Source organism: Camarhynchus parvulus, chromosome 1 (assembly GCF_901933205.1).
Source record: "Camarhynchus parvulus chromosome 1, STF_HiC, whole genome shotgun sequence".
In the NCBI taxonomy this organism is placed as follows: domain Eukaryota; kingdom Metazoa; phylum Chordata; class Aves; order Passeriformes; family Thraupidae; genus Camarhynchus; species Camarhynchus parvulus.
In genome coordinates, this window is record NC_044571.1 from 6,675,214 (window position 1) to 6,699,220 (window position 24,007).

Sequence of the window (24,007 nt, forward strand, 5' to 3'; positions counted from 1 at the left end):
ACATCTCTAATCCCATTTCTGTTCTCTGTTCAAGCCCACACCCAGAAATCTGTGGGTCTGGAGGATCCAAGGCATCCAAATTATCCAGATGTTTTCCCTCACAGCTCTTGTATAGCTTGACCAAAACCAGAAGTGCAGATATGACCCAACACCCGGATGGGTCCAACAGCTTCCTGCAGGGCTGATGGCACAGAGCCTTCCCCAAGTCAGTTTGGAGTCTCCTCCACTAATTTACTGCTCTTCATGCACAGACAGAACTTCTCATCTCACTCCTTCAGCAGACTAAACATACATCAATCCAAAGGAAAAATTATCAATGAAAGGCCAGGAGCTCTCAAACTGCAGAAATAAATTACAGCCAGGTGAATTCAGCAAAAGAGGACTTTCCTTTTGTTCTCTGATGATACTCACACCTGCGTGGTGAGACACAATGCTGGTTAAGTCTACTAGAATTTATTGAAATTAAATAAGGATTTTCTCCAAGGATGAAGACATATCTCTTCACGGGCAGGAAAGGCTATTCTAACACTTAACAATATGGGAAAGCAGGACTGGAAAACACACTACAAAGAATGAAAAGTACCTCTGGACCTTCATTTTACACAGCACTGCTACAGCAATTCAGGAAAAATAAAAATGACATCTCCAAATCAAGACTGCCAGAATCAATACTGCAGCTATTGTCCCACCCACTAATCTATACAACAATGCCCTCCATTATGAAAGTGAAGAAACCAGGTGAATAATAAATAGATTATTATATTAAACATTTAGTGAACTCTCTTAAGACTTTTACTGGATGGTTTTCTTGAATAGACTGTGAATAAAATCAGCTTTGTACTAGGCAAAAGAACATAATAAAAGAACATCAATTTAACTATTCAGAAGTTATCACTTTTGTACATTTCAAACAAAACCCATGAAAATCAGAGTGAGCATATAAAATAAAAGAACCTACCATTATTCTAATGTCACTTGATGCAGTTGGAGTAAAACTTTCTTTTTTGTGTTCTTACTCTTTTTCAATTTTCTGACCACCTATTTTAAGCCTCACATCATTTCACAGCCTTACTAATGAAAGTGATGTGAGGCTATCATGGACAATTTCTTTTTGAAACTCATAATCACAGTTTGAACATAAACAAAATGTTTATGAAACACTTTTACAGTCTTTAGCTACAACTCTTCTGTCCAGAGGACTGCAACAGCTGAATGGCAAAATATTTTGAGCAGCAAAGTCTTTAAACATTTCTCTAGAACAGCAGCTGGGAGTATTTTTTTCCCATAGCATTAGCAGAGTTTTCAGCAATCCAAGAGTAGTTTGCTATGAAATCACAGCAAGCTAAGATAATGAAAATAAAGTTAACTGTGCACTTCGTTACTGGTTAATTGCTACATGCATGTGTACTCTACATGTACATTCCCATTTCATATACCTGAAAAAAAAATATATATATCCAGACACCTAAAACCTGAGAAATATTTGACAAAGCAGTATCTATAGACTGTGTGTTTAAATTCTTAGAGGTTTCCACTTGGCAATGTGCATTCCTACACATCCCATTATATACTCAACTTTCTGTGTGGAGGAACCCAGTCAGAAGCAGAGATGTTGATTTTAGATATCTTTATATCTAGACATTGAACAGATGATGACAGTGCTTCTGCTGTGGGAAGAATCACGGAGCAGAGGGGTCAGGAAGCTCCACTCAGGAATGATTGGTTTTCCACAGCAGTCTTTAGTCATGATGGAGATGAGGGAAAGGGTCTGGATCATCTCTTGCAGGTCTTTGGCTTTTTTCAGGGTCAGTGCTGAAGGACTGAGTTTTCTGTACCGCTCAGCTCCTACAGCTGGTAAGGAATCCCTGAACTGAGGAGCCTCAGGGCAAAGAGCCCAAATGGGGCAACCAGGGTGACTGAGCTCAGTGTCCTGTCAGGTGTTTCTGAGGAATCTGGAGCCTTTCTCAGTGGTCCAGCAATTTGCCAGGCCGCTGAAAACACTGCAGGCTGGCCTTGGAGCACCAGAGTTAGTACACTGGCATCCACAGGGTGTGAAACTGAATTTCAGGACACCACGTGAGAGCCTGGGCTCCATCTTTTCATCTTGATGGAGGTCAGTGGAATCAGCAGATGATAAACCAGGCAGGCTCAGAATTTTCACTAAGGTGGAGAAAAAAAATTGGTATCCAAGCCACTACACCTGGGCGCAGGTATTTCACAGAAATGAAGGACAGCCTTGGACTAACTGCTGAAATTCTTCAATAATGTTCAATCTACAAGACAACTATGGAGGGCATGAAATTATTAAAGCTATGTGAATATCTCATTCTACTGGTTTTCTACGCTGAGAAACAGGGAAACAGTAAAAATGAACCAACCACTTACTACTTGATGATAAATGGTGTAAAAGAAGGGAGTATCAAAGTTTCACATCCTTCAGACCTGTTTTACTGTAGTTGATTCAATTTATGGAGATAACACCTTATGGCACATCTTACTATAATAATTGTGTGAAATAGATTTGGTCTGATGACACTATTGCACTGTTCATATATATGTTGAGGACTTCTAATTCTTACATGAACAGTTAAACAAAATCACCAACATAAAATGATGTAACAGCTGAGAATTGTACTTAAGATAATGCTGCAGTGCTGCTCTGGTACATAAAAATATGTACAATATTGAATTACAGTGAACTGCCTTAAGAGTCTTGGAACCAATCCAACAAATCCTTTTATGAAAGCTGGAAAACTTTAAAAATAATATAAAATATATGAACAATAATTCTAAAGCTGATCTTATTCCCACTTGCTTTTTTTTATTATCCCTCTTTATATGAAACATGAAAAAAACTCAAGTATTTCTCCTCCCTTCCTTTTAGGAGGACTATGTACTTCCCTCTTGTTAAAGTCTCTGAATATATGAAGCAGTGGTGTTAAAAAAAAAACCAGTTCATGGATGAATCAGAATAAATAAACCACCTTAAACAGTCCTGAATACTTGAACAGTCTTCCTCTGCCTGCTAGAAATATCGAGATCCATGTCCTCTATGAGCATAAACAGATGGAATAAATGCAGCAGGAAGACAGATTAGCATTTCACTCTGGAAGAGGACTCTCCTGGCAATCTGTGAGAGTTCTGTGGAGGATTAAGGTCTTCAAAGAAGAACACCTATTGTAAATGACTTGCTGTCATCTCCAATTCTATTGTGATTTTGTCACACCTGAACACCAACAGCCTCATATCCCTCTGCTCTTGGCCCCAAAAAATCACAGGGAGGGGGAAAGAAAGGCACTCAAAGGGATTAAAAATCAAAACTGCACACAAAAGTGTAAGATTTTACCTATATTGGATTTTCTTTCTTTAAAAATTCTACCCAATGTTTTCATGATACACAATGTCCTTAGCACCACAATATACGTAACTCTGTTGTATGAATGAAATGGAAAATAAAATTACTCTACTCAACCTTAATATGACAGCTATGTGCAGTTCTTTAAGTTAGGACATCAGCTTACACTCATGCTGTCAACAAGTGAAGAAAAATCTAAATTAATTCAAAGCTCTAATTTATGAATACTAAATAGCATGATCTGGTGATGGCAAAAGCCTATGTTGAACAGGTGGCTTTTCAAAAAATTAATTACTCTAAATCTAACTGCTTTGTCTTATTTATCTTACAGTTTATCTACCATTTTCACAGTGCAAACTGTAACAAGATACAGCTTGTAAAAAATGGTGCACAAAATACTTCTGAATGCTAAATGATGAAGACAAGACTATGTAGCAACTAGAATGTTCTGAAACTTGGTAAAATTCAACCAAGTCTCATCACAATCTTAAAACAATAGACTCTCAGGCTTTCTGAAAACTTTCCTATTCTTCTCTTGTTAATTAGAATGCAACAGAATTGCATGCCCTGTACAAGACAACAAAGGAACAACATCCATTTCACCACTTTCAATAAAGAAAGCAGTAAGCTGCAAGATAAAATAATCCATATTTTGAGCTCGTAATTTAACCAACTTATTCTAATTTGAAGAATAAAAGTTTATGCACATTATCTTGAGGAAAGCATAAATGTTTGCCTTAGAGAAACATAGAAACAATTTAAGGAGAGGTGGGGGAGAAATCCTGCTCCATTGTTCCCAGCCATCAGTCAGTGGTCACTCACTGCATCCCTAACTGCAACCAGGCTTAGCTCAGTAACACAATGGAACTTTCAGTGATCAATCAAGTCCTGAAGTCACACTTACTGTACTGAGTCTCTGTACTGAGTGTAAAACAGCACTGACCTAAACACTGCACCTCTCTGACTTTTCCTCCATGAATTAACTCTATCTCCACAGGATTAAACACCAATAAAAGTCTGAGGACCTTTGAACAGAACCCCAGTGACTGAGTCCATTCCATCCACCACTCTCATCACTGACAAAGTAAAACCAAAACCCCAAGTGAAACCCAACCCTCCCCCCACTCTCAACAAAAGCTCTGCTCAGTCCTCAAAGCCTTGGCAGAAATGAGAACTCTTTTAACCCTGAGTTTTTTCATCAGATTGAAACACTGACTCCATCTGAGCCTATTGCTGCTCATATCCAAACCCTTCACCTAATGCAGCTCTGTCAAAATTCCTGCCTACCAAGCAAAATGAAAACAAGCCCCATTTACCACCCCTCTGCCAAGAAGGTTTTTTATAAGAGGCTTTCCAACAAACCCAGGCCCACAGATTATCAATGACAACAATTCCCAAAAGCCTGTTGAGTCATTCTGCTCCATCCCCACTGCTGAATTGTGCTAAAGGGAGTGCAGATTGTTCTCCCAAAGTGCTTTCCCTTCCATGGAACTGTTGTGGCTGCCCCAAGTTTATTACAGTAATACAGATACTGACCCAGGACAGTAACACCTGCAAACACCTTATCTGTAATAAAATCAAAATTAAACTATTTTACACTCACACTGAACTGAGAGTGAAATAATCACACACTGTTGGGACACCACACAAAACACTGACACTGTCAGCTTATTCCAACTTACCATTGAAAGGCATTGTAATGGAAGTAGACCAAACCAAGGCCATATAAAAAGGCAGCATTCTGTAAAGGAAAGAAACAGTGTTTAAAACCCAGATAAGAGCGAGCTTCCAATATTTTATCCATCCTTTGATATTCTATTTCCATTATAAGACAAATATATTTAAAATTCGCCTCGAACAGGAAGAGCCAAAAAGAAGCAACAAAAAGATAGGTAGACTTTAAAAAAAAAGCACTGGTTCTCCATGGTCACAAAAAACGTGGCTATTTTGGTGGAAGAGTAACCACAACATTCAAGTACTTTTACATCAGAGAAACTGATGTGCTCTGTTCTACTTGTACAACAGCAGGGAAAGAAATGATGGAGTAGAAATCTTCAGCAGTTTATTATATTGAAAATAAAAAATAGTTTATGACCAAGAACCATTTCATAGTCACAATGATTTATACTCACATAAAAGAAAACAGAGATGCACCTTCTAATTTCAGTGTCTAATGTAGAACATTAATTAAAGGAAACTGAAAATATGCTTAAGGAGATTTCACTTTTCTGAATACCAAAAAACACAGACCATCAACTTTAAACCTATGACAATAATATTCCTTCATTATTAATCCAATTTCTAGTTCCTGTCCCCTTATTTGCAAAGGCAAAAAGCAAGCCAAAACAACAAAAATCATTCCCCTTCCCCTCATTTTCCTTCCCATTTTCTTTTCATATAAACTATGACTTACTTTCAAAGTGAAATTACCAACAATATTTAATGAATGTTTAACTATCCAGTTCCACAAATAATTATTACATATTTCCTAAATTAGGAAAAATAAACAAATTTCTTTTGCAAAGCTATGCCACAGCACATTTGTTTTTTATTGAGCAGAACAATTCCATTATTTATAGGAGACATTGCACATGCTGCCTAAGACACATTTTTAGGCTTTTCTCATATATAATTCTGATTCTGGGACACCAGGTACACATCCCAAAGCTCTGACACATGAACAAGATCTGGAGTTTCAATTGTCAAAGACTTCATTTCAAGATAACCTCTCTGCCACTTGCATGCAGCTCTTTAACAAGTCACATTTCTAAGGAGTTCCACAAAAGGAATACTAATTATGACTTAAACCCAACTCAAATATAAAAGTTATAACCAAGTTTTTCCTACAAAATAACTGGTAACCAGAAGACAATTCTAAGAGCAGCATTCATCAGAAACAGGATCCAGTATGATAATTTCATTATCCCTCATTTGCATCGTCTAAATGCAAATTAAAACCAGGGGGGATGTCAAAGATCCTCTCATGAATGCAGCTGGATCCCAGCTTCAGCAAGGGACAGCTTCCAGGAAAATGCTGTGCTATGAACAGATCCTACAGCAATCAGAGCACTGGAAGATGTTAACAGGAGTGCACAGGGAAGTGCATAAACAACAGAAGAGGACACTTTAATACTACTGTCAACCCATATTCCTGTTTAACTGAATAAAAGCACAACATGGACATCATAAAGATAAAATATCTCCATACTCTTAGTTTTTCACATGTTCCAAGTGTGTTCTGGCAACAGGAAGATCAGGAAGAAGGCAAGTTCAAAAGCTGAGCACACATAATGCCCTGACTGAAAAGTCATTTTAAATGAAGAAGTAAGAAAGGTTTTCATGTGTGCGACATGGAAGCCTAAAAATACAGCCTCCAGGAACCTTCACTGACTTCAGGCCAGCTCGTTTTTCAGACAGAACTTAACAGGACTGCCTAGTGTCCCCTCTGATATTTCAAATCTCAATAAAGCTTAAATCATTGTAGAAATTGAGAACAACTGTGATCACAAAAATTCTTCACTGCAACACTGCAAAATTCAAACAAAATGTGCCAGACAACTAAAAACTCTTCAATTTGCAAAGAATTTGACTTCCTCTTATGAAATCTGTTACAAAAAATTCACAGTACAAGAAAGTTAAGAGATTCAGAAAAATCTCCCAGATATTTTGATGCTTAAGGTTAGCAACAAGCAACTTTCAAGGCACAACAGAACCAAGATGCAAGCGATTTATCAAAATGTAATTTATGTATCAAGTTTACATAAAGCTTTCACATGGTCCTCACAGCACTACAAATAAACCATCACTGTTCTGTCCTGTGCCTGGTTTTCCCACTTTTCTCTCCTTCTCCTTTTGAGACTGACCTTAAAAATATCTTAAGCTGCCGCTCTCTTCTCAATAAAAAACAGGGCAAGATTTAATATTTATACCTGTAATACTTCACTTCAAATGTAAAGATGCAAATTCTGAAATGTCAGCATGGATCATGAATTTATCTACTCGAAATACTATAGCTCTAACCATATGTATCACCATGTATCAACTCTTTGTTATATTAATATCTAATAAGCTAAGATTAAAAAGTATCTTTGAAACTGTATTTGAACAGGGACAGGACTCACAAGGGCTGGAAGACATCACTGTGTCCCAATGTGTGGCTGCACTTTCCCACAGAGAATTCAAGGCAAGATACACATAAAGTTCATTCTTTTGCAGAATATCATCAAGGGCCAATATGAAATGCCACCACAGCTTAATGCAGATCAGCACCAAGCAGGATCGTCACCCAAATCTTCATCTACAGAATGTCCTTTTTAAAATTGTAAGATTCTGTTTACCAGGAACACACCCCATCTTAAGAAACCAGTTTTCAGTTTCTATTAGTTTTGACAAGTTTCTCCCAAAGAATACCATTCCATGTGTTCCAGTAAAGATAACTCCTGTGATTTAGTCCCCTGCTATAAGTAGCTGTTGAGGTAGAATTTAAGGCCTCTTTTTCTCACCAAATATTTTTTACTAAGAAGCAGAAAACAAAATTATCTTATTACAGTCTCTTCCTTGAAATTTCTAACAACCTTCAACATTTATGAAGATCTCATGCTAGCAAAACACATTCTTTGGCTACTAATTTAATTTTTATGTTATCAGATATCTCTTTTCACTAGAATCTTGAGTGAAAAAAAGATACAAATCCACAGACAGTGCCTCAAATCTGAAGTTGAATGCTTGGGTTTTTTTCATTCTACAGCCATGCTACAAACACAGACAAATCAGAAATGCTATTTCCAAGCTGACATAATTTACATTTTCTATGAACTATCAAAAAATATTAAAATGTTTCATACCAACCACTAGATGGCTCAAATACCTCTTTCCATTTTCCACGCTTATGCAATTTAAGGAAATTGTCAAGTTGATATTGTGCAGTCTGTTACTTACATGCACTATTTAATGCTGAGCAACATTTCAATTTTATCTTCTAAAAGAGTGTGGTATAAACATTTTGTCAACAGGAAACTCAAGGTAAAAATGTATTTGTATGCATCTTTTTACATATCTGGTGTGAATAAGCACATTGAAGACTTTTTGGTCATGTTTGTTTTACGTGATCAAGGAAAAAAAATCACCAATGAGAAAGACTCCACCCATCTCACAAGTCTTTTATTGAAACTCAAATAACTGGTTTACACGCTCTTTGAAGCAGAAGATGGAAGCAGATCCCCAGCATTCCATGTGCTCTGTTCTCAAGGCATTTCAGGCCAAGTCCACACAAAGCCTTCCTCTCCACCTTTCAAGGGTGCAGCCAGCAGGTCCCACAGAAATACCTCAGCCCAGCCCAGCAGTGACACTTGTCTGCAAACACAGGGGCACAAAAATGCACCTGTCCTGGCCAACAATGACCACCCCACAGTCAGTCACAAACAGCCATCTTGGACTGGCTCTACCCATGTGTGGCTGCCACATCTGGGTCCAGATGTTTTCCAGTTATCTGCCACACACAGCTGAGCCCCTGTTACAGACTCCAAATTAGTGTTTTATAAACACAGGAATTCACTTAGAAGTTATGCTTGCAAATGAAAATCTGTTAGGCACATCTAGAGAGTCAGAGAGTAGAAAAAAACATTAAAACTCAAAGCAGTCTCATTGCAGCATCCAGCCAGGTTCTTGCCATTTGGAAATGAAAAGGAACAGTTTTTGCCATAGTTCCCAGCACTGCTGATTCACAAACATTCCCTAGCACTGCCTCTCTCATTTGTGCTGACACAATCATCTCCAGAGTACTACAGCCAACTGGATACCAGAAGTGATCTGGATTATTAGTATCTAGGTAAAACGGATTTTTAACTGGATCAGCTTCCCAGGCAAGTTCATTTGTGGACCCCCATCAACAACAGCATCAGCACAAGTAAGACTGGTACACAAGTAAAAGCTCTTTAGGTCTACACTGCTCCCATCAAAATGTCTACCAAACCTACACTGACTTTTCAAACATCACTGAAACCTCCAAGTATTTCACTTCAGAGAAAGTAACATCCATGGTCAGTACAAGGTGGATAAAAAGATGAGATAACATCACAGCCTCCTGCCAGCCTTCTTCACGCAGTTCCTTAACCAGGGACACACACAGGCAAATGCACCAGTTCTTCTATCCATAAATATAAATATCTCCAAGGTGGGTGCCAAGAGGGTGGCGCCAGACCCTTTCCAATGGTGCCCAGCAACAGGACCAGGAGCAACGGGCGTGAACTAAAACACAAGAAGCTCCACCTCAACACGAGGAAAAACTTCTTTCCGTGGAGGTGGCAGAGCTGTGGAACAGCTGCCCAGGAGGGTGTGGAAACATTCCAGACCCATCTGGACACGTTCCTGTGTCACTGCTCTGGGTGACCCTGCCTTGGCAGGAGTTGGACTGGATGATCTCCAGAGGTCACTCCAACCCTGACTATTCTGTGATTCTTTGTGACTCTATGGAGAAGGGCCAGATGTAGATAAAATAAACCTTTCATATAATTAAAAATCAGAGGGTACCCCACCATTCTATATAATAACCAAAACAGAAGGAAAAAAAGTTCCCATGTAGTTGGTTAGTGAAAGAAAAACTATGGAAAAAATATGACATTCAGCACCCTTATGAGAGATCAGTGACTGCTTTTTACTTGTTTACTACTGACAGGAATCAGAAAGTCTTTGATGACATATTTAGCTTGCCTGCAGCAGGGTCTGACTGCCCAGGAGCCACTGGAGCCCTGAGCCCAGCCCACATCACCCCAGGCTGCACAAGACACATGTGGGCAGGCAGCCACTGCTCCTCAGACAACCTAACCAGGAAAACAAGGTTTTACAGTTTATGTCACATCCTGTGGTCACAAGGTCTCTCGGCCACCTGTTCAAAGCAAAAGAACAGTTTTTGTCCTTAAAAGTGTGAATATGTTTATTTCTTTACTGAAATAAAAAAAAAAAAAAAAAAAAAGAAAAATGAAGAAATGAAGTTTTGACACTATGGTGCCTAATTCTTCCTCCTGACGCTACTCAAATACATAGTAACAGCTCCCTAGAGAGTTTGTACCAAATAAAAAATTCCATTTAGGCCCCTGTTTATTAACAGCTCCAGGCCCTTGGGAGCTGACAGGCTCTAGCACAGAGATTATACGTGCTCAGGAGAAAGAGGGAAGGGTTCAAATAAAATTTGTTTACATTTGTGTAAACATGAAAAAGAGAACTACCTATCTACATGCGCTGTAAGTTCCAATCACCTGCAAAAATACTAAGAACCCTGTGTGTATGGTAAATTAGGATCATTTTGTCTTCTTCAAGTTTTATAGTACCTAAAAAATCATATTTATACAGGATTTTAAAATACAGCTATTCTAACATGCTCACACAACTCTGCTTCTGGAGCAATAATCACAATATTCCAAAATTTGTTAATAGGTGCGTGTCTGCATCTCAGTAGCCACATGAAAGCAATTAAAATATAAAAATCATTATTCCTGTGACAAATATATTCTGTCATATGTAATATCTTGGTAAATAGCTACAAAGTAATTCCTCATTTTCTTGAAGAAGACCTTTTCTGAGAGTAAATATTGCCAAAATACACCTACTACTTCCAGAAGAAATCTATCTTTCTTAATTAATAAAAACTAATTTTTTTATATGACAGAAAAATTCTTACTAGAAATTAAGCAGAAATAAAGCTAAATAGAAATTTAAAAAAATCCACACCATCTACAAATTGTGAGGTTTTTTCCCTTTGTAAGTAGTACCTACCTCTGATATTACTATGCTGTCTTGGCCATCCTACTCATCTCCTCTTTAGGAAAGACAGTACATTTATCCTTTGCAATTTCCCAGCAGTGCTGCATTCCCACATTCCCTGCAGCTCCCCTCTGAATGAAAACCACTCTTTCAACTTCTTGGGAACACAGCAACCCCACCAAAACACTTCTGTCTCCACATTTTTACCCATGGACTAAGACACACACATGGCAAGACCTACGTGAAGAAGCTCAAGTAGGAGCCTTGTTATCCTCCAAGTGGCTTTCCAGCACTATCTGTAAACAAAAGCTTCCTGACACACAGGGATGGACAGGTACATCAAGACAAGACTACTGGAAAGTTACAGAAACCCACACACAGTAATTAATTCAACAGACATTCATTATTTCAAACCCTCCTGAATAATACACTGTGTTACAACTACTTTGTAGGGAGCACTGTCCTATGAAAATGAGAAGCTGACAAAACAACATGAAGTAACTCAGATCCTCTTCACTGTTCATGGAATCTCTGTAGTTTTGCAAACCATGTATTTCTTTACCCATAAGTTATCCTAGGTCCACTGGCAAAAGGGACTTCTGATCAACTAATGTCCCTCCAAGTTTGTCACAAACAAACAACAAAGCAAGTGTCTAAACTGTGATCATTCCTATGGGCATCTGACTTATGTGTCTTAAAATAGTTCACTTCATGTAAACATCTTCATTTTTCACTTGGTACAAGTATTCTCAATAATTTAAGTATTTTAACAGGAAACAGAATTTTTCTGACATAAATCAAGTAGCAAAGGTGTTGTGCAACACACAAAGGATTAAACTCACCTTGACAGATATTTTATACAGATGATTCATGTAACCAAATTTAATACTCTCCCTACAGATTCCCTGAATGCTGTTAACAATCACAAAGCTTCTAATTTTGTATGATACACGACTATGAAAAAACATCCCCCTAACTCCAAACAGAAAGCCATGTTTGACACCAGATGGTCTATAACTAAACCAATTTATCCAATGTTTGCACAAAAAGAGACAATCTCTCTGGAGACCACCTAGCCCAACCCTCTTCTCAAGGAAGGCACAACTACAACATTCCTAGGATGATGTCCAATTGGGTTTTGACCGCCTCCAAGGACACTGATGTTGGGGAAGATGAAACAGGAAAGCCTTATAAATATGATTGCCTGGCAAAAGATTTTGAGAATATGGAAACTATAAGCGAGATTGAAATGAAAGCAAGCTTTGAGATCCCTTAGTTACTGAACAACTGGGAAACAATGGTGTGGCTGGCTGAAGGTAATCTCTTTTGAAGAAACAACACCCTCTGCTTGCAGACAGGTCCAAGGGTCAGAGCAGACCCCACTAGCTTGGCAGAAGGGGTCCAAGGAGTATTTTTTAGGGTTTAAAATGTAACACAGCATGGTAATGTAGTGATTCTTACAGGCTGTATGTAAATGCTATAGGATTTGTATCTTGTACTAGATTGGTCAGTGAGAATTAGAATATTCAACACAGAAAGAGATTTACTGTATTGTGACGGGAACCTCACTCTCTTACGCTTTTACGCTCTTACCTTTTTTACTCCCTTACTCTCTTACCCTGTTACTCTCTTACCCCCTCATCCTCCCTTCCCCTCTCTTCCCTTGGGCCTGCTCTGAGATGTGGCTGGCAGCTCCCAGCAGGGCCCTGCACCCAGGCCCTTTGCAATGAACCACAAGTTCCATGACCTGGCTGCAGAGATCTCTCGTCTCCGTCCGTTCCGACCGTCCTACCCCAAAACGCTCCAACATACCAGCCCCTCAAACCCTCTAGGCTACCTTCTCCATAGTTAATCACCCTCACAATTAAAGAAATAAATAACTTTTCATGTGTTTAATAGGAATTTTGTGGTTTTGGTTTGTGCCTACTGCTTTTTCTTTTTTGACTACACACCACCAAGAAGATTCTGGCTCTGTTTATTTGTAAAACTGGACAAGACACTCCTGAGCCTTTCCAGGCTGAACAACTCAGCTCCCTCAGCCTCCAGTCCCTGCATGAGACATGTTTCATGCCCTTACATAGCCTCATGGCCCTTTCCTGGACTTGCTCCACTATCACCCCACTCTATTCCACTTGGGAGTCCAGCACTGGACTCAGAACTCCACATGCAGCTCACCAGGGCTCAGCAGAGAGGAAAGATCATCCCTCACCTTGGTGGCCATGGTCCCCCTTATGCAGCCAGGATGCCACTGGCTGCCTTTGCTGGCTCATGGTCACCTCATGTCCCAGGACCCCCAGGGCCTTTCCTGCAAAGCTGCTCCCCATCCACCAGCTGTGCTGGTGCACTGGGTTGTTCCTGCAGAGATGAAGGACTTGGCCTCTGTCAAACACCAGGAGGCTCCTGGGGCTGTTCAGCTCCCTCTGAACAGCAGCACAACTGTGTCATCCCTCCCAAGTCTGGTACTGTCTGTAACCCTGCTGAAGGTGCACCCTAGGCTGTAACACAGGTCACTAACCCAAGGTGCTGAAGAGCACAGGTCCCATTCTCAAGCCATGGGGTAATGGCTGGCCTCCAGCTGGACTTTGTGATACGCCCTGGTTTTGGCTGGAATAGAGCTCATTTTCTTCTTAGTAGCTGGTGCAGTGCTGTGCTTTGGATTTAGGATGAGAATAATGTAAACACAGGAGTTCATTTTCTTCTTAGTAGCTGGTACAGTGCTGTGCTTTGGATTTAGGATGGAATAATGTAAATACACAGACACTGCAGTTGTTCCTGAGTGGTGCTCACCCTAAGTCAAGACCTTTCTGTGTCTCAGGGAGGTAGAAGGCTTGGGACAGCTGATTCAGACTGGGCACAGGGACATCCCACCCCATACGAAGTCACATCCAGTATACAAACACAGAGGAGCTGGCCAGGAGGGGCTACATTGCTCAGACTGCTCAGTGTGTGGGGATCAATTGTATTGTTAAGTGCTTCTTTTTCTTGGGTTTTTCCTTTCTCTCTCTCCTTTCTGTTAAAATCATTATTTTTGTTAATATTACCATTAGTATTACTGTGTGTTTCACTTAAATAAACATTACTATTCCTGTGTTTACTGTGTTTCACTTTAAATAAACTGGTTTTATCTCAGCCCACATGGTTTTACCCTTTGTTTTTTCCCCATTTCTTCTTCCCTTCCCACCAGGGGTAAAGGAGGCAGTGAGCAAGTGGCTGTGTGGTACTGAAGGTGCCATCTGGGGTTTGACCATGACAGATGTTGATCACAATCCTCTGAGCCTGGGTGAGCCAGTTTTCAATCTACTACACTGACCACTTATCTAAGTCTGTATTTCATCAGTTTGCCTGTAAGCACATTACAGGAACAGTGTGGAAAGCCTTACTAAAATAAACACAAACAATATCTTGTGGCTCTCATGCCCTCCACAAAGTTACTCACTGTGTTGCAAACAGCTATCAGGTTCATCAAGCATTATTTCTCCTTCATAAAAATTCATGGTGATTACTTCCAGTGACTTGCCTGCCCTGGATGTGCTGGAAACAGCTTCCAGGATAATTTGCTCTTATCACCTTCACAAGGATGGAGGTGAAGCTGACTGGCCTGTAGCTCCAGGATCTTCCTTCTTGTCATTCTTAAGGGCAGAAGTGAAATTTGCTTTATTCCAGGCCTCAGGAACTTTCCCCACCACCATGACCTTAACAGGATCATTGTGAGTGGTCTCACAGTGACAGAGATGAGCTCCCTCAGCACTCACTGATATAACCCAGCAGGTCCCATGGACTTGTAGATGTTTTTTTGTTTCAATTTTCCCAAACTTGATTCTCTTTTGAGAGAAAATCTTCCTGGGTCCAGATCTCCCAAATGGTCTCAAGGGCACTGAAGGTGAGTCCTACCAGTAAAGCCCAAGGTGCTAACAGGAAGTACCTCCATGTTTCCCATATCCTTTGTCATTTGTCTTATTTAGCAGCAGACCTGCATTCTTTCATCTTCCTTTTGCTGCTGATACACTTGCAGAAGCTCTCTTGTTGCCCTTCACGTCCCTCACCAAATTCAACTCCACGTGGGCTTTGGCTTTCCCTATGCAATCCCTGGATGCTTGGATGATCTCTCTGTATTTCTCCAGTCATCTATCCTTGCTTCTGCCTCCTTTATGCTTCCTTTTTGTGCCTGAGTTTTGTCAGGAGCATCTTGTTCATCCAGGCAGGATTCCTTTCCTTTTTATCCAACTTCTCTCAAGTCAGGATGAACTTGAAGAAAGTTATTATCAAAAACAAATGTGGCCCAAAGAAGAGAGGTTCCCCCCATCATGCTGTCCTGCAGGCACCTCCTTATTGTGCCAATACCCTTGAGGTGAGGCCCAAATATTGTTCAGCACTAGCAAATTAAACACTGAGCAGGTCTTCTTATCCTCTGCTTTTCTTTGGTGAGTACTGCTCTTATTCATACTAACTAAAGGATTCAGCTTCCATCATTCCCATCTAGATATACTGACCTCACAAAAACTGTTAGATCTCCTCACAAATATTTTCAAAGTACAGAAACTAATGCTGGCTCATGTGTACGCACAAACATTACTGAAACATCTTTTTTGGACTATGACATCTGGACAGTTCATTGAAATGTTTTATTCTCTTTCATATGGCAAGTGATCATCACCATTTACATCAATCTTCAAAACATTTTATGAAGTAGAACTACTAGCATGGAATTTTCTGTCCTTGATTCACCATTTTTCCAACCCGTTCCAGCAAAGATAGGAATCCCACTGAGTTGACAAGTAGCCCCATTATTTCCCTGTCAGTTTCTCACTGCTGGAAAATCACTAGTGTTGGAAAAGAGCCTTACTATCATTAATTACACAGCTGCTCTACCTCAGGCACTCCATAGAAAATGGGAGTGGACAAGTTGAATATACTAAGGCATGAATGACTATAAAGAGATTCAAATACACACAAACAGACCAGCAAAAACCAAAGGAAAATAACCACAAAAATTAAATGACAAAACTCTCTATGGTTGTTTCCCTCAAATCTTAAACCACATTATGCTGGGCAGTAACAAAAACCCAGCTGAATCTGGAACTCTGCTTAATGGAAAAATTCAAAGGTTAATTTTTAACCAAGTCCCCTAAGAATGCTGTTGTTGCTTTTATGTTGTTCTTTCCAGCTGAGTAACTCTTGAACCTGTTAGCTGCCTTCAAATGAGTTTCAGAGAAAGCAAGACTTCTCAAAGATGAAAAACTGGAGGAATGTCACTGAAAATGCTTGTTGGGTAGGAAAAAGAACCCCCAAGACAAGGCCTACTTTCAGAAAGCACATAGAGCTTAATTATTCTCTCCTCTTTGGGAAAAGACACTTAGCCCAGTAGCACAGATTTAAATCAAGCATGTGCTTTTCCTGCTCAGAGATGCCATAGGAAACAAGATGTCATTGAGGATGCTTCACTAGGAAAACGAGAGGAATTTCAGTTTGTCTGTGCTTACGTGGGAGAGGGAAGGACAGGAGGTGTGAAAGGACAACAGACACCAGCTCATCATTGCCCAGGCTTCATTAGCCCCAGCATAAAAACAGTTTGTTCTGTAAACTGCAAATTGAACAAAATCCCACATTTGGAACAAAATTCTGAGTATTAGCTCTAGGAAAAAACCTTACTAGCTGTTTTGAATCTTGACTTTATTTTTCATTAATCAGTTACATCTGAAAAATTTAAGTGTTATCTGATAGTATATTTTGGGGTATATATTTTACGTATTCTTACATATGTATCAAAAATTTAAACAAGAATGTGTCAATTTTTAAAGGTTTAAGAACTGAAATGCAAGATCATTGATTAATGGTTGCTAGTTAGGGATCAATCAATTATTACTGAAAATGATTGTCCAATTAAGACTGTAGTTGGTTAAGTAGTGATGGTTAATTGGTGTTCTAATTGGTGATTTGCTGTTTTATTTGTTAGAATGTACAAATACTTAAAATGGGCTACAAGAGCCAAGGCAGCAGGCCCACATGACAGGCAGCTGGGGGAGCAGACTGGATGGCCAGCAGCCAAGAGCAGAGCAAAGCAGCTGGGCAGCCCACCAACCATTCCCACAGAGCATTTCAATTCCATCAAATCATCATTTCTTAACAGAAAACTGTACCTCAGTAAATTTTCAGCCCACTCCGTGAATATATAGACTAGTGAGTTTAAGAGCCGTCAGTTTCTAACAGCAAAACAAACCAGAGAAAATACAAACAAGCCAAATGACAGGACACTTCTTTTGCCCTATCTCTGCTTATTCTGCACTGCAGCTCTTTCCTCCCCTGATCCAGAGCTCAGGTTGCTTTCCTCCCTCACTAATCCTTCTTTTTCTTACCATTGCATCACTGCTGCTGCACCTGACTTTACTTAATTACTTCTGTCAACAGTTTAATTTCTGAAAAATTAACTCTGACAAACTGCAAATGGAAACACCACAGTCCTGGACTGGGAACTGAAACATTTTTTAATCCACTAGTGTTTCTTCACTTCTGACTACTACCTCACCATACTAGGCAAGAAACCTCTCAGAGTTGGTAGCTTTAAAATCTTTTCCTCTGGAGCAGTTTATTCCCAAACCCAGCTGACAGCCTGAAGGAGGAGAGACAAGAGGACAAGAAGAGGGCAAATTAACCAACATCATCAAATGGGGATTTTCTCCTCCTCTGAATTCAACATCCTTTTGCAAATCTCAGAGGGCTCTCACTCTAAAGACACCTTGCTGAGTTCCACAAATTAATTTTAGGTTGTAATTGCTGCTCCTTAGTGTGACTGGACACCTCCTTAGGCTTGCGAGAGTCAGCAGAATCTGCTCTGCAAAAAGTTCTTGGATAATGCTTTGATTATTTGTCTGAAATTTCATTCTTCTGTTCTGCTATACAGAGGAGGATGATTGGATTCTAGAAAAATGTCACACTGAACTATACTTATCCTTTACATAAGACCATCCTCTCCAGTACAGGCTTCTATATTGTTCTTTATTAAACCAAATACTGTTTGGGCTTTTAACTTTTTCTTCATACTCTACTTTTTCTGATACTAAGGCCAGTTCCCTCAAGATCATGAGCTGTGAGATGGTAGATACAAACACTTTCAAATACTACTGTTTAAAAATATCAACATGCCATATGAAACTGAATTTGCTACCATAATTCTCCAAAATCTTTTTCTGTACTTTAAATCTGTACCATTCAACATTCAAAATTTATCTTCTGTTTCACAATACAAATATTCACTTTTACTTCCAATCACTAAAATTATTATATATAACTTCTCACTATTATTTTACTCAACTTTCCCAAGATTCTTAATCTTTAACATGTGTTTTTCACAGAAGTGTATACAGGAACCATTCCTAATGGTTCCACAGACTGTCAGTTACACAGAGGTTTTTGTATCACTTCCCTAAATACCTCCCATACAAAACCACCACATCAGCCCCACATTTACAACTTTTCCATAACACTGTCTAATATACACCAATTTACATTTATTTTCTCAGATAAAAAAATGTGGGGTTTTTCTTTCCCATCTTTTCTGAACATGTGATTACTATAGAGTGTAATCTGAATCTACCTTGTTATTTAGAGTAACATTTAAAAAATATAATTTACAGCTTTCTCACACTTTTTTCTAAAGTCCAGTTGTCTATTATTAAGCAATTTCAGGACCATTTCTCAGTTGAAGATATCAAAGATGAAGTAACTCTCACCCACAGAAAAACAGTTCCAGGCCATGAAGACAATGATGGGAGCAGCTTCATAAACCTGGGATCATCACCTTGTGGTCACTTAGCACATCTCAAAATGGGAAGGCATAATCATCCAACCTGGAAATTATCCATCTCTTTACAGTACTTCGCTTAACAAAAGAAGAAATTTGTCTCTCAAATCTACCAGAGAACAAGTGCTAACACAGATGATTATGGGAATTAAGGCTACCTTAATACTGCTCTGCTAGAAAGAACTCCCAACATAAAATACTAAAACTTTACTCCTTGGGAGATAAACCACAGCCATAGAATGCCTGCTCTGGTAGACAGGGAACACGGCAGGCAGGGAGCCTAAAAAGGTCTCCTCATGATCAACATCAGGGCAAAGAAGAAAATATAAATTCATTTTCTGGAAGCACCAATTTGTGCTTGATGTCTTCCAGAAGCATTTAGGATAAGAGGTTTTGTGTTACTCCTCTCTTTTTAACATGTTTTCAATATTACATTTGATCCTGTTCTTAAACTCAATCACATTCACTTCAGGATGTGCTTTAGAAAGTCCGGGCCATATTTAATTGTTTAAGGTGGTAATTACTTATCTAATTCTACCATATTCTACTTCTCAGTTTCTCTTCATAATACACCATGTCTCTTAAGCATTTTTAAACCTGTTCAGTGTCTTCACTATGTGTCTGGCATCCAGTAAATACTTTTCAGGCCCAAAATTCAGATTCTTTTTGATAAACAGAGAAATGTCAGGCTAATAATCTGTTTAAGTCCTGTCTTCTTTAGCTGTATTTAGGTGAAGTGGGTGTTTCCCTATCAAGGATTTTGCCTTAACCTGGCTTTATGAGATCTGTGACTTTCTTAGACACAGCCACCCCATCCTTCATCCTCTGTTTCTAGAAGTCAAATCTACCAAAGTGCCTCAGAAGAAAATCAATGCTTCTGGATTTAGCTGGGTTTGATAGGCCAGACCAATGAACTGTTTTTCATCTCGCATTTGACTGACACAACACAGACAGGACATTTTTTTCCACTAAGGACAGAGTAATCCCTTGTGGACATGGCAGATTATTTGGGACATTCTTCCCAATGATTACAAAACTGTTGACCACCTTCTTTTCCCAGCCAGAACAATGAGTCACCATGGACAAATCTGTGCTTCAAGACACTGCTCCAATACCTCAGTGACTCCCTGGGCTCCAGACATGTAATAAAGTCCTAACCCTGGCACTTGCTCCTGAGCTTCAATCACCAAAACATCTCAAAACACACACATCTCCCAGTTTGTATGTACAGAGTGTAGGACTAAGGATACACAGCCAGAATTCCAGGGGAAGATAAAAAAAAAAATCAAGGTTCAGGAGGTTAGTTCACAGGGAACACAGAAAGATGCCACAGGAATTAGGAGCTGCATGTCTAGCAGAACACTAGAATTAGGAGAACCACTGAACAGAAGCATGCAAAAAAATCCAAACATATCAGTTGTGTTCCTTCAAAGCCATTTTAATTTTATACTGTTTTTCCAATCAGCACTTCATATTTATTCTCAGTTTAAGACAAGTTGCCTTCCTGTGACAGCACCCATCTGGGTTTGTCTTGACCTCACAAGTGACATTCATCATCTGTTTGCTTCATTTTGCTCTTTAATGAAAGCCCAGGTCAGGAAAAATCACCAGCAAGCAGAACCTACAGGTCCTCTTCCTATAAAAGACAGGATTACAGCCATGGTGATCCAGGAGAGACTCCCAAGGAATCTGTCTGACAACAATGCACAGGGAAGAAAGTTTAGGAGAGAAAAAGGCTTACATTCCTCTGAATCTCACTCATGCTGAGTGAAATGAAGTGCCTTCAAGACAAGCTTTTCTTACATGATTCAGACAGACAGAGGGCTCTGTTTGCCCAGATTTTGAGATCAAAGCCAGAACTGAGACAGGATTATAATGCTCCATTATGAACTAGATAGATGATTTAATTTATATTACTGTATTTTTATGGATTTCAGGGGGAGAGAAGAGATCATGTACTGAAATTCTTGATTCTTGCATAGCTTCACAGAGTAATTCTGCTCCAGACAACATCCAATGATTGCATTTAATTAGAAAATCACCCTTCCTGTGCAAAAGGTAAAGACTCTGTCAGCAAATGGAAACACAACTACCTGTAGGTGATCCTGGAGGAAAGGAACAGGCTATCACACAATTCACAAGTAACAATGAACTTTTAAAATGTTGCTGTTGCAGTTACATGTAAGGGTAACTTCATTCCCTTTTCTATCATCATTTTAAGCCTCCCCCTGGCAAGAATACCATCCTAACCTCCAGTGATTTGTGGAGATTTTCAAAGGTTTCTAAAGCCAAACAAAATGTCATTGTATTTAATTGCTCTTAATGGATTTTTCTTCCCTGAAATTGTCCATCTGCTTTTTGAAACATTTTAAACTGTGAGTCGGCAGCATTCTGCAAAACTAACACAACTTTCCATACAAACAATGATACAAAACCTTCTGAAAGATGCAGCAGGCATGAATTTCCTACAGCAGCTGACAACAGAAGAGAAAACAAAGAAAATACCAGCAGGCCTTGTGTAAAGACATTCCCCCTTCTCTGCCACCCCTATGGGTTTCCATCTCTTAGCTTTAACAAAAAATATTTCAGAATTATAATCAGCTTATCATCTTCTTTCTAAACAGCAGACATAACTGAAACCCATTTCCCTTTCCACAGAGTTCAGCAGGATTGGAATCAGATTTTCCAGCTTGTTTTCAGAGAAATTTCATAAAATTCTGATTCCATCATTAAGATACATGGAAACAGATCTGTGCCTGACCCAAATAATCAAGAGTCCAATAGGTAAATAAATGAAATGGAACCCAGTATTCCTTGGGAGGAAAGGAAAACAAGACCTGAAGTATTTTTAGAAAACATGTTAAACAGCATCAATGTAGTTATGATGTCTGCTAATACAGCTTTATTGCTGTTTTTTGGATGACACTGAGAATTCTGAAGAGTCTAAATTAATGTTTCAACAAGAAAAACACTAAGTAAAACTTAATTTAAAAAAAAGACTGAACGAGGAAAAAAGAAAACTAGCTACATTTATTTCAGAGCACAATCATGCTCAAACACTAATCTAAAACCATTTTGAATTGTCTGCCTTTTCTTCAAAGCATGAACTTACTTGCCTCACACAGGCTGCTCACAGAGTCTTTAAGGAGACCCCAAGCTCTTTGTCTCCCCATCCTCCCACCTGCTGCCTTCTCCATCTATCTGCAATAGATCCACTCACACTTCCACCACTCCTCTCCCACCCACACCCACCACACGGAAGAAGCTGAATCTGCATCCTTCAGAAAAGGAAAAAAGGATGCAAGCTCAACACTTCAATTAGGTATATGCTTGAAAGAGTATTTTAAAAAACAAATGAGATGCCAGTTCCGGAGAGAGCAAATTCAAAAACACAGAATTTGCAAAATAAAGAAATTCTTTGTTTCTGAAACTCAGCAAACATTTTCACTTTTTAAAGAATGGACCTTAAAATATAAAAGAAGCCTTTCTGAAGAAAAGCCATTCATTAATGAGACACTGTATCATGTTATAGATCAAACAGGAATCTACAGAATAGAAACATGAAAACCAGGGTGATGGGTTTTGTTTTAACCTTTTCCATGCAAGGAATGAGCAATCATACTGAGTACCAAGTCACTTGCCATTACTGTGGCTTCTGCAAACAACAGGCTTTTGAAAAAGCATCACAAGCATTTCCAAAATAATTGTTTCTATTTAGAAAAAGAGACATTTGGTCATTCAACTTGATCAACTTCATTCAAGTATTATTCCTGCCTGCTGGAGATGCATCCCCCGTTGGTGTCAGAATGTTCTACCCAACTACAAACGCCTCTCTCCGAGCATTCCCAACTGATGAGTTTCTCCACTGTCACACTCCAGCACAACTAATATTTCAGCATCCTCAATCCTCATCCAAGGGGCTGAAGAAGGGAAGCATGCTATTAATCTAAATACTAGCACATGAAGGATGACAGTTTTTATTCTGCACAAAGGAAACTTCTGCAGCAGGAGAATTCAACGTGAATAAAAAGCTTTTCTGAAGAGACTTTTCCATCAATCCTGATGATACTTGTGTTATTTTCCCTCAGAGTGTTTGGGCTTCTACACAGAGATCTCACATACAGAGGGACAAGAGGAGCATTCCTGCTGAATTTCCAGGGTGAAGTCCTCATTAGAAAATGTAATGAACACTGTCTGGAAACAAATGCCATTTCCAGGGTGAGGGGAGAGTGTTCCCTCTGAGATTCTGTCTTGCTTCCTCCTCCTCCTGACACCAGCAAATTTTTCCCTAAAACACATTCTTTTCTCTTTAACATTTTCAGTATATTAGATATTTCAGAGTTCTTATAAATCCATTGATTAAAGGGATGAGTAGCTTAATGAATGAATGCACACTAAAAAAAAATCAGAACTGCAGACATTGAAATAATATCTTTTTTCTAATTCAGGACAAATTCAAAATATTTCTCAACACAGAGTAACATGAGTGCTCCCTAAAAACATCTAAAGCTTGTTGGGACCCAAACAGGTGCATGTGAATTACGTGCAGAGGGGGATTCCTTTGTTTTGTGTGATGACAGTTAATAGAAAGAGACATTTTAAAAAGCTAATTAATCAAATTTATCATGAGGTCGAAGACAACATGTCAAAATTTATTAAATTCGCCAGTCATAGCCTTTTAAGATTTTACACCTTGTCTGGATACCTTTCAAGGAGAGGGAAGACACCCTCTTGTCATAATTTCATTACATAATTCATCTAGCAAGAGTTCATTATCAGATCCTTGTACAGTTTTCCTGTACACAAAATTGGACATGGTGCATTATTTGTCTGTATTAACAATTGCCGTATTTTGATGGGATTACCTAAGAATTCTGTGTTTTAGCTGCAAGAGGGACAGAATTTCAGACACACATATACCCACACCTCCCCCACACTGCACAAAACCCCAATCTATGACTTTTAAGATTCATTATTCCTTAAGAAATACCTGGATGAACATATGTTCTTTTCTAAACAAGAAATCAGCTGTGCTTTCCTCTAATTAAGCAGCATGAAATAACAACACATTTCCATCTTAATCTTTCTTGCTGGCA

At 39.1% G+C, this 24,007-nt stretch overlaps 1 protein-coding gene across 2 annotated transcripts in view; it reads right to left on the reverse strand.

Moving 5' to 3' along the window:
- The window catches only part of KDM6A (lysine demethylase 6A), a 151,930-nt gene that overhangs the window by 73,100 nt on the left and 54,823 nt on the right, over nucleotides 1-24,007 (reverse strand). For both annotated transcript variants that reach the window (XR_004060538.1, XM_030944111.1), the window contains exon 5: nucleotides 5,038-5,096. Coding sequence is in view for 1 of the 2 variants with exons in the window: in XM_030944111.1 (XP_030799971.1) it covers nucleotides 5,038-5,096 (59 nt within the window). In the remaining variant the exon portion in view is untranslated. The remainder of the gene's footprint in view (nucleotides 1-5,037; nucleotides 5,097-24,007) is intronic.